The 12,045-nt window shown below is 42.9% G+C and overlaps 1 protein-coding gene across 35 annotated transcripts in view; it reads left to right on the plus strand.

Annotated features, from left to right (window-relative positions):
• LRRFIP2 (LRR binding FLII interacting protein 2) overlaps positions 1-12,045 on the plus strand; it is a 140,217-nt gene that overhangs the window by 125,529 nt on the left and 2,643 nt on the right. For all 35 annotated transcript variants that reach the window (XM_036921583.2, XM_036921589.2, XM_036921586.2 and 32 more), the window contains one exon: positions 10,090-10,210. In XM_036921583.2, the coding sequence (XP_036777478.2) occupies positions 10,090-10,210 (121 nt within the window). The remainder of the gene's footprint in view (positions 1-10,089; positions 10,211-12,045) is intronic.

Consider the following 12,045-nt stretch of genomic DNA (forward strand, 5'->3'; position numbering starts at 1 on the left):
CTTCTTACTAATTTAGGTTCGGACTCTCCAGCAGTAGTAAATCCCTCGACGGCTCAGATGCATCCGGAGCCTCAGTTCCACCTCTGATCACTGGAACTCGCTGGTGTTTGGGGTTGCCTCTTCTTGTGGTTTAGGTTGGGTTCCCTTTTGTAAGTTTGGATTTCCTTTTGTAAAAGGAATTTTTGCCTTCCTCCTTTTTCATTCTTTCTTTTAGTGTGGTACATCCCTCAGAACTTCTTGAGAAAGGGATTTGTGGGCTGTAGGTTTTCCTTAACTTTGGAATCCTGAAAATGTCATTTTACCCTCTTGTTTTGAATGCTGCAGTGAATTTTCCTTCATCTTTTCTTTTTTTAAGAAATTGCATCATTGTCTTGTGGCGTCCAGTATGCTTTTGAGAATTTCAAAGACATCTTTTTGCCTTTTTGTATGTGACCCCTCCCTCCCCTGGTGTTCATAGTGACATGGTTTGGAGTTCTCGTGCATGGCCTGGGCCCCTGTCAGTCTCAGAATTTTTGCCCTTCGATTCTGGGAAAATATCTTGAATGATTTGTTCTCTTCCCATATTGTGTGTTATAACTTTTTTGAAACTCCTGTTCAGTCCTTCAAATGTTGAATGATATTCCACTATTTCTAGATATTTGGGATATTTCAGTGAACATATCAGATTGAAAAAAAAACCCTGCCTTAGTGGACCTTACTTTCCAGTGGGAGGAGACCAGCAATAAACAATAAATGTGATAATCCGTGAATCACACGGCATGTTAGAGGCTTGTGTGAATGCATTCACTGTGCACGTTCCTCCACCCACATTCGGCTGCATAGGTGCGGGCATGGAGAGGGCAGAGTGCGATTTTACTAGGCGGAGTGCACTTGGGCAGAGGAGGTGAGCGTGTGCAGGCCGGTAACAACGTGAGGAGCCTAGAGGTTATGCTGGGGGAGGAGGTTTGAAGGGCAGCCAGCCAGGCACAGTGGAAAGAAGGTGGGAGCAGTGGAGTAGAGGCATTAATGGAATTGAAGGCATTTTGGAGTTGCGGTCTGGAGAGAATGAGCTGGAAAGATCATACTGGTTAGAGAGCAGACAGACAAAGCAGAGCAATGGAGGGACATGGCACATGACCAGGGAGCAAGTGGCTGAGGGCAAGGTCCTCACAGAGCTGTTCCGAAACTGAGACATCGGTGGCAGGAGGAGCCCTCTGCTCAGCTGCATCTTGGAATTGACAAGAATGGAGACAGGAGTTGAAAGTAGTGAGGAAAGCGGATGATAGCAGTGACGAGGGGCAGTGACATGGTCTGAGGAGATGAGATTAGACCTGGAAAATTCGGGGAGAATGCCATTTTCAGGCTTAGTGGTAGGCGGGCTGCAGAGGAGGGAGCACGACCCGGTGGAGCAGCTGGGCAGGGGGCAGGGGTTCAGGGAAAACCTGTAGCACTAGCGGGAATATGGCCCCCTGGCCCAGGGAGTTGCAGGCCTAGGGAAGGCAGTGGTGTGAAGGTGTCCTGTGTGAGCTGGACTTGACCAGAAATGCTGGGCACATGGGGTCAGTGCTGCCCCCCAAAGGCGGGCCCTGTGTGCTGGCAGGGCAATATCCGGCAGCATGGACTTAGTCCTGGTGCAGACTGCACCCTTCCCTGCTGGGGCGGGGCAAACTCATCCAGGTGCAGGGTTCCTCTGACCCCTATTGGTGGAGGTGACACAGTGGGGATGTCATCTGGAACTCTGAACATGCAACTCACCCTTGACCCTCCAGGATGAAAGGATGAAAGCAAGCATGGGGAGGCTTCGTCTCTGTCCCAGAGGGAGCCTCCCTTGCAGCAGGAGGCAGACTGGCCAAGCTGGGGTGCCCCCAGGGCCCCTGGGACAAGAGGTGTCAGCATTTGGGGAAACACGAGTCTGTTTCTGAAGGAAGGCACATAAGATCTCTGGGACAGATGTTCTAACTTGTTTCTGTTCTGTTTTTCCATCACTTTTTGCCTCTTTTGCTCTACTTTTAAAAAGATCCTCTCAGCTTTACCTTCTGATACCCTATTGAGCTCCGGTAGTTGCAGTCCTTTCAAGGATGCAGGCATTCCCGTAGCTCAGAGGATGCTGGTAGGCGGGTTGGTATGTTTTCTGAAGCTTTCTCCTGTCTGCATATTTTGTTTCCTTCCAGGTGCTTTTTTCTGAGTTTTTTTTTTTTTGGTCCTGGGTTTATGAGTGGGCTACTAAAAGCTGACAGGCAGGTGAGCATATGCCCTGTGTTTGGGAGAGTCTCTGTGACTGGGGGTTCTGTTGAGACCTTCCTGTGGGTATGTTGGGTCTTTACGGTAGACTCAGAGTCCTAGAAAGCCAGCCTCCAATTTTCAGCTTAAGGACCCAGCCCAGCCATCTTCATTCGGGCAATGGAGGGTGAACTAGAGGTCTCAGCGCTCATCACAGGTCTATCTGCCTGATGGCCTTGGTTTCCACATGTGTGGCTCTCTTCTCTAGCTGGGCCTTGTTTTTTCAAAACCCAAAGTCCCTTCTAATTTTATTTTTTTTTAGTTTCTGTTATTTTTCAGATTGAGAAAAACCAGCTTCATTAGGGAATAATTGGTGTAGAATACAGGTATAAATATATATATACCTGTATGAGTTTCCTAAGGCTGCCCTAATGAAGTTCCACAAACTGGGTGATAGTAGAAATTTGCCCTGCAGATCTGGAGAAGCAGCCACAGTCAAGGTGTCAGCAGGGTGGGCTCCCTGTGAGGCCTGCAAAGGGAGATGTGTCCCAGGCTTCTCTTTTAGTTCCGATGCTTTTCTTGGCAATCTGGCATTCTTTGGCTTGTAGACAACATTTTCTGTGTCTTCACACTCTTACCTCTGTATATGTGCTCCTTTACATGACATTCTTTATATAAGGACACCAGTCATATTGGTCAGGCACCCACCCTATTCCAGTATGACCTCATCTCCACTGATTCACCTACAATGACTCCATTTCTAGGTAAGGTCACATTGTGAGATACTGGGGGTTAGGACTTCTACATATGAATTTTGGAGAGGTCACAGTTCATCCCATAACAGTACCTGGGAGACCATGACCAGTTAAGGTGATGAAGATATGCATAACACCCCAAGTTCCTGTGTTCCTTTGTAAGCCTCCTTCCTGCACCTCCCTCTCCCGCTCCAGGCAGCCGGGGCCCTGCTTTCTGTCACTGTGGGTGAGTTTGGATTTTCTAGCTTACATAATTGGAGTGGTGCAGTATGTACTCTTTTCTTACATGATGTCTTTCATGCTGCATTCCTGTTCTGAGATCTCACCTGTTGATGTACTGGCACTTCTCCCTTTCTTTTTACTTATGTAAGTATGTATGTATGTATGCAATTACACAAGTGACATTATGATTACTAGACTCCCCCCATCATCAAGTCCCCACCACATACCCCATTACAGTCACGGTCCATCAGCGTAGTAAGATGCTGTAGAATTACTACTTGTCTTCTCTGTGTTGCACAGCCCTCCCTGTGACCCACCCCCCACATTATACATGCTAATCGTAATGCCCCCTTTCTTTTTTCCCCGTCCTTATCCCTCCCTTCCCACCCGTCCTCCCCGGTCCCTTTCCCTTTGGTAACCGTTAGTCCATTCTTGGGTTCTGTGATTCTGCTGCTGTTTTGTTCCTTCAGTTTTTCTTTGTTCTTATACTCCACATATGAGTGAAATCATTTGGTATTTGTCTTTCTCTGCCTGGCTTATTTCACTGAGCATAATACCCTCTAGCTCCATCCATGTTGTTGCAAATGGTAGGATTTGTTTTCTTCTTATGGCTGAATAATATTCCATTGTGTATATGTACCACCTCTTCCTTATCCATTCATCTACTGATGGATACTTAGGTTGCTTCCATTTCTTGGCTACTGTAAATAGTGCTGCAGTAAACATAGGAGTGCATATGTGTTTTTCAAACTGGGCTGCTGCATTCTTAGGATAAATTCCTAAGACTGGAATTCCTGGGTCAAATGGTATTTCTATTTTTAGTTTTTTGAGGAACCTCCATACTGCTTTCCACAATGGTTGAACTAATTTACATTCCCACCAGCAGTGTAGGAGGGTTCCCCTTTCTCCGCATCCTTGCCAGCATTTGTTGTTGTTTGTCTTTTGGATGGTGGCCATCCTAACTGGTGTGAGGTGATATCTCATTGTGGTTGTAATTTGCATTTCTCTGATGATCAGCAGTGCGGAGCATCTTTTCATGTGCCTGTTGGCCATCTGATTTCTTCTTTGGAGAAGTGTCTGTTCAGATCCTCTGCCCATTTTTTAGTTGGATTATTTGCTTTTTATTTGTTGAGGTGTGTGAGATCTTTATATATTTTGGATGTCAATCCTTTATCAGATATGTCATTTATGAATATATTCTCCCATACTGTAGGATGTCTTTTTGTTCTTTTGATGATGTCCTTTGCTGTACAGAAGCTTTTCAGCTTGATATAGTCCCACTTGTTCATCTTTTCTTTTGTTTCCCTTGCCTGGGGGGATATGTTCATGAAGAAGTTGCTCATGTTTATGTCCAAGAGATTTTTGCCTATGTTTTTTTCTAAGAGTTTTATGGTTTCATGACTTAACGTTCAGGTCTTTGATCCATTTTGAGTTTACTTTTGTGTACGGGGTTAAACAATAATCCAGTTTCATTCTCTTGCATGTAGCTGTCCAGTTTTGTCAACACCAGCTGTTGAAGAGGCTGTCATTTCCCCATTGCATGTCCATAGATCCTTTATCATACATTAATTGACCGTATATGTTTGGGTTAATACCTGGACTCTATTCCACTGGTCTGTGGGTCTGTTCTTGTGCCAGTACCAAATTGTCTTGATTACTGTGGCTTTGTAGTAGAGCTTGAAGTTGGGAAGCGAGATCCCCCTGCTTTATTCATCCTTCTCAGGATAGCTTTGGCTATTCGGGGTCTTTTGTGGTTCCATATGAATTTTAGAACTATTTGTTCCAGTTCATTGAAGAATGCTGCTGGTATTTTGATCGGATTGCATTGAATCTATAGATTGGTTTAGTCAGGATGGCCATTTTGCCAATATTAATTCTTCCTAGCCAAGAGCATGGGATGAATTTTCATTTGTTTGAGTCCTCTTTAATTTCCCTTAGGAGTGTCTTGTAGTTTTCAGAGTATAGGTCTTTCACTTCCTTGGTTAGGTTTATTCCTAGGTATTTTATTCTTTTTGATGCAGTTGTGATTGGACTTGTTTTCCTGATTTCTCTTTCTGCTAGCTCATCGTTAGTGTATAGGAAAGCAACAGATTTCTGTGTATTAATTTTGTATTCTGCAACTTTGCTGAATTCTGATATTAGTTCTAGTAGTTTTGGAGTGGATTCTTTAGGGTTTTTTATGTACAATATCATGTCATCTGCATATAGTGACAGTTTGACTTCTTCTTTACCAATCTGGATGCCTTTTATTTCTTTGTGTTGTCTGATTGCAGTGGCTAGGACCTCCAGTACTATGTTAAATAACAGTGGGGAGAGTGGGCATCCCTGCCTTGCTCCCGATCTTAGGTGAAAAGCTTTCAGTTCTTGCTATTAAGTATGATGTTGGCTGTGGGTTTGTCATATATGGCCTTTATTATGTTGAGGTACTTGCCCTCTAAACCCATTTTATTGAGAGTTTTTATCACGAATGGATGTTGAATTTTGTTGAATGCTTTTTCAGCATTTATGGAAATAATCATGTGGTTTTTGTCCTCCTTTTTGTTGATGTGGTGGATGATGTTGATGGAGTTTTGAATGTTGTACCATCCTTGCATCCCCGGGATGAACCCCACTTGATCATGGTGTGTGATCCTCTTGATGTATTTTTGAATTCGGTTTGCTAATATTTTGTTGAGTATTTTTGTATCTATGTTCATCAGGGATATTGGTCTGTAATTTTCTTTTTTTGTGGTGTCTTGCCTGGTTTTGGTATTAGAGTGATGCTGGCTTCATAGAATGAGTTTGGGAGTATTCCCTCCTCTTCTGTTTTTTGGAAAACTTTAAGGAGAATGGGTATTATGTCTTCTCTTTATGTCTGATAAAATTCAGCAGTGAATCCATCTGGCATGGATGTTTTGTTTTTTGGGTAGTGTTTGATTACTGATTCAGTTTAGTTGCTGGTAGTTGGTCTGTTTAGATTTTGTGTTTCTTCCTTGGTCAGTCTTGGAAGGTTGTATTTTTCTAGGAAGTTGTCTATTCCTTGTAGGTTTTCCAGCTTGTTAGCATATAGATTTTCATAGTATTCTCTAATAATTCTTTGTATTTCTGTGGGGTCCATCATGATTTTTCCTTTCTTATTTCTGATTCTGTTTATTTATGTAGATTCTCTTATTCTCTTAATAAGTCTGGTTAGGGGTTTATTTTATTTTCTCAAAGAACCAGCTCTTGGTTTCATCGATTTTTTTCTATTGTTTTATTCTTCTCAATTTTATTTATTTCTCCTCTGATCTTTATTATGTCCCTCCTTTTGCTGACTTTGGGCCTCATTTGTTCTTCTTTTTCCAGTTTCAATAATTGTGACTTTAGACTATTCATTTGGGATTTTTCTTCCTTCTTTAAATAGGCCTGTATTACAATATACTTTTCTCTTAGAACTGCCTTCACTTTGTCCCACAGAAGTTTGGGCTTTGTTTTGTTGTTGTCATTTTTCTCCGTGTATTGCTTGATCTCTGTTGTGATTTAGTCATTGATCCATTGATTATTTAGGAGCATGTTGTTAAGCCTCCGTATGTTTGTGAGCCTTTTTGTTTTCTTTGTACAATTTATTTCTAGTTTTATACCTTTGTGATCTGAGAAGTTGGTTGGTGTGGCATAGTATGTGGTTTATTCTGGAAAATGTTCCATGTGCACTTGAGAAGAACGTGTATCTGCTGCTTTTGGGTGTAGAGTTTTGTAGATGTCTGTTAGGTCCATCTGTTCTAGTGTGTTGTTCAGTGCCTTTGTGTCCTTATTTTCTGTCTGGTTGATCTGTCCTTTGGAGTGAGTGGTGTGTCTCCTAAAATGAATCCATTGCATTCTATTTCCTCCTTTTAATTCTGTTAGTATTTGTTTCACATATGCTGGTGCTCCTGTGGTGGGTGCATATATATTTATAATGGTTATATCCTCTTGTTGGACTGACCCCTTTATCATTATGTAATGTCCTTCTTTTTCTCGTTACTTTGTTTTGAAGTCTATTTTGTCTGAGATAAGTACTGCAACACTTGCTTTTTTTCTCCCCATTGTTTGCATGAAATATCTTTTTCCATTCCTTCACTTTTAGTCTGTGTATGTCTTTGGGTTTGAGGTGAGTCTCTTGTAAGCAGTGTATAGATGGTTCTTGCTTTTTTATCCATTCTGTTACTCTGTGTCTTTTGATTGGTGCATTCAGTCCATTTACATTTAGGGTGATTGTCAATAGATATGTACTTGTTGCCATTGCAGGCTTTGGATTCATGATTACCAAAGATTCAAGGGTAGCTTCTTTACTGTCTAACTGTCTAACTTAACTCTCTTACTAAGCTATTATAAACATAGTCTGATGATTCTTTATTTCTCTCCATTCCTATTCTTCTTCCTCCATTCTTTATATGTTAGGTGTTTTATTCTGTACTCTTCTGTGTTTCCTTTGACTGTTTTGGGGGATAGTTGATTTATTTTTTGCCTTTAGTTAGTATTTGGTTGGTCTGCTTTTTTTCCTGTGATTTTATTTTCTCTGGTGACATCTATTTAGTCTTAGGAGTGCTTGCTTCCATCTAGAGAAGTCCCTTTAAAATACCCTGTAGAGGTGGTTTGTGGGAGGCAAATTCCTTCAACTTTTGCTTGTATGGAAATTGTTTAATCCCTCCTTCAAATTTAAATGATAATCGTGCTGGATACAGTATTCTTGGTTCAAAGTCCTTCTGTTTCATTGCATTAAATATATCATGCCATTCTCTTCTGGCCTGTAAGGTTTATCTTGAGAAGTCTGATGATAGCCTGATGGGTTTTCCTTTGTAGGTGATCTTTTTTCTCTCTCTGGCTGCCTTTAATAGTGTGTCCTTGTCTTTGATCTTTGCTATTTTCATTATTATATGTCTTGGTGTTGTCCCCCTTGGGTCCTTTGTGTTGGGAGATCTGTGGGCTTCCATGGTCTGAGAGACTATTTCCTTCCCTACTTGGGGAAGTTTTAAGCAATTATTTCTTCAAAGACACTTTCTATCCGTTTTTTTCTCTCTTCTTTGGGTACCCCTATAATGTGAATATTGTTCCACTTGGATTGGTCACACAGTTCTTTTAATATTCTTTCATTCCTAGAGATCCTTTTATCTCTCTCTGCCTCAGCTTCTCTGTATTTCTGTTCTCTGATTTCTATTCCATAAACAGTCTGTTGCACCTCATCCAGTCTGCTCTTAATCCCTTCTATTGATTGTTTCATTTCTGTTATCTCCCTCCAGACTTCATCCCTTAGGTCTTGCATATTTCTCTGCAGGTCCATCAGCATGGTTATGACTTTTATTTTGAATTGTTTTTCAGGAAGATTGGTTATAACTATCTTACCAGGCCCTCTCTCTGGGGTTGTCTGAGTGATTTTTGACTGGACCAGATTCTTCTGCCTTTTCATGGTGATATGAGTGGTTGCAGGCAGGTGGCACATGTGTCAGCTGGGAGAACAAAGTCCCTTCTTGCTTGTTGGTCACCCTGCCCTTCTCTGCTACCTGTGCCGGTTACCCGCACACTGGGAGCAGACTCTGGGACAATCTCCTGAGCTGTCATGGGCGGGGCTGGCTTCAGGCTAGCCTAGAGCACTGCAGGGAGTCACAGCCACACCAGGTGTGTTCTCCTGCGAGAACGGTTCCCCTTTGTGCCTTCCGGACCTTGCTCTGGCTTCTGCTGCCTGTACCAGTTAGCTGCACACTGGGCGGAGACTCTGTGTAGTTGCTGTGGGCAGGGCCGCTTTCCAGCTGCTCCACAGCTGTGGCGGGTCTGCCAGTTTGCTTGTAGCACTGGCCAGAGTGAACGAATGGTAGGCTGCTTATCACCATGAGGGGTTTTGGGGCTGCTTTACCCCCCAGGGGCTTAGAGGGCCCAAAGTTCTTCAAGATTCCCAGCCTGCTGGGCTGAGTGTGCTGGGACAATTTTGTTTAGTTGTTGAGCCCCTGTCCCTTTAAGAATTTTGAAAAGTGCCTGCTTTTCTTTTGTCCCAGGGAAGCCGGCTCTGGGGACCTGCTTGCAGTCTCTGTCTCGGACCCTACCCTTCCGTTTCTCTAATATCCAGGACACCATGCAATGTGTGCCTGTGCTCCCAGTGCAGATTACTAGGTCTGGTTATTTAGCAGTTCTGGGCTCCCTCTCCCTCCCAAATCTGACTGCTTTCCTCCCGCCGGTCAGCTGGGGTGGGAGGAATGCTCGGGTCCCGCTGGGTCACAGCTTTGAATCTTACCCCCTTCATGAGATGCTGGGTTCTCGCAAATGTAGATGTAGCCTGGCTGTTGTACTGTATCCTGTATCCTCTGGTCTCTCTTTTAGGAATAGTTGTATTTGTTGTATTTTCAAAAATATGTATGGTTTTGGGAGATTTCCACTGCCCTATTCACGCCGCCATCTTGAGCCGAAATTCTGTTCCCTTCCTTTTGCTGAGTAGTAATTCCACTGCATATGTACCACAATTTGTTTATCCTTCTATTGATGGACATTTGGATTATTTCCAGTTTTGGGTAAAATAAGGTGGATTATGTAGCCAAACTGAAAAACCTGTTTCCAATTATTTCTGTATACAAAAGGTTTTTTAAGTAAGAATATTTAACCTAACTCTAAAATAGAAACATCTAACTGCCCATGGAATTTTCCATCTTTAATGGGAGTAACCAAAACTATTGAGATGTGCTGTTCCAAAAACCTACACAAATAATAACCTGGCCTCTTTCTATCAGGACACGGATCCTGGAGTGCCTTCCTCCTGATGTCTGCTCATAGGTTGACCCTGGCACCTTCATCCATAATCCCCAAGTGGGCCTTCCAGCAAATGGTTTTGGAGCAAATGATTTGTGTGGCTGATGAGGACCTGCCTTATTCTGTGATGTGACTGCTGGGGCCACGCATGTGCTTTGCTGATGAGCCTTGATTTCTGCCTCAGATTAGAAAACTGAAGCTGCAGTTGGAGGAAGAACGGCAGAGCTGCTCCAAGAATGGCGGCACTGGGGGTGACCTGGCAGGACTTCAGAATGGCTCAGACTTGCAATTCATCGAACTGCAGAGTAGGTAGTGGGGACAGGCCATCCCCATCTGTATGTAGGCTGGAATTGTCAGCAGACTAGCCTTGTGATTCACATTGTCAAGAGGAGCAGATTATAGACATTGGTTAGACTTCAGCAAAACCTGGTCACACTGGAGCCGAGTAGGGGCTTCTAGCCTGGGTGCTACAGGGGTGGAGGGGCCTGAGTTAGTGTTTTCCGTCCCTCTGGGCAAAATTATTTCTATAACATTTTGCAAATAGTGACATCGACACTGACTCTTCCACACCCATGTCAGCTTTAAGCTCCCATGCAGCACCATTCCTAATAGCTTTATGGGGAAATTTATCTTGGATGATTGGTGAAATGTATTTGGAACTCACACTAAGGTTGTTTCAGAATCTTCCCAGTTTTCTTGTTAATCCAACTTAATCTTTATTAGATGGAATTTAAAACAAGGCCACAAAGTAAGCCTATTCAGTTTACCTAAATTATTCCAGTTTTTCCCCCTTTCTACTTTTGACCCAAATTATTTAAAAATGCCTACTGCATTCACAGTAATTTTCATGGTAGGGAGAGTTCAGCAGCCCTTTGTATATAATTAGTAATGTTATCATGTGTGGACAGGGGAGACTTCCATATTTCCAGTTTGAATAGTAGCTTTTCTGATAACTTGTTTAAAAATACTGATTATTCATTCCATGGCCTTTTTATTTAAGTATTCTGAGTTACACTAAATACAAAGGACTTCTTAGATTAAGTCTTATTAATACTAACTTTTGAGGTTAGTGTCATTTCCTCTACTGGCTATCAGTCATGACTTGGTGACACTTCCTGGTGAGTATTTCGTCCTGGAAGTATCATTTTGGCATGGAGGATAGGTGCAGATAGGGGCATGTATGACAAGAGGCAGGCTGACTAGTTAGGAGGCTGTTAGGTGAGCTAAACCAGGACAGTGGCTGCCAACAGTCTTACAGAGAAGGTAGGGATGGGTTTGGAAGAGATTGGCCTAAAGCACAAATGCTGGACTCATGCTGAGGGGAGAGGATGGGCCGCACTATGCATGAATGCTCCCCAGAGCAGGTGGGTATTACAGAGTTGGGGCTTGCGGAAAGTAGGGCAGAGCACCCAGGTGGAGCTGCAGAAGGCAGCAAGCTGAGTGGAACCCAGGGAGGCTAGGCAGGGCTGGTAAAGACAGAGCAGCTCCCTGCACCAGAGGCCAGGGAAGGAACCCAGGGACACTCAGGTCTGGACAGTACGTTGATTAAGCATGGTGTTTTGGAATGAATTTCAAAACATGCATGAAATGGCTGAAACGAAGGACTTAATGCTTTAAGAACCAGGAAGGAAGCAGTACATTGTGATGATCAGTAAGGTACAAGGGTGAGGAATTAAATACGATTCTGAGGCTTGTGTTTTAAAGCCCAGGAGTGGGGATTGTCCTCTTTCACTACTGAGGTGGCTTTTGGGGAGAGGGTTTTATAACCCTATTACTTTTAGGATGACAGTAACTATCCAGTTAGAAAAATGTCTTGTATTGAAGATTACACAGGTAGTTGTAACCCTAGTTATGTAGGAAAGCAGAAAAGTTCTTAGGTTAGATTTGGTTTATCTCCTGCAAGCCTGTGGTTCCTACTGTGTAATCATTCGGAATGATTTTTGTTAAATCTGGCTTGCTGGAGGGAATTTTCTCTCCCCCATCATTTCTAAACTTCTCATTTTAAGTGATTTACTTCTCAGGTCGGATGTACATCTAGTGATTTATAGCTCTGCCCATATCACATTATCACAACATGTAATACTAAAAAACATTTATTTCAGCAAATATTTATTATGCATCTACTATGTACCAAGCCTTG

The sequence above is a fragment of the Manis pentadactyla genome, chromosome 14, assembly GCF_030020395.1.
Source record: "Manis pentadactyla isolate mManPen7 chromosome 14, mManPen7.hap1, whole genome shotgun sequence".
Lineage (NCBI taxonomy): Eukaryota > Metazoa > Chordata > Mammalia > Pholidota > Manidae > Manis > Manis pentadactyla.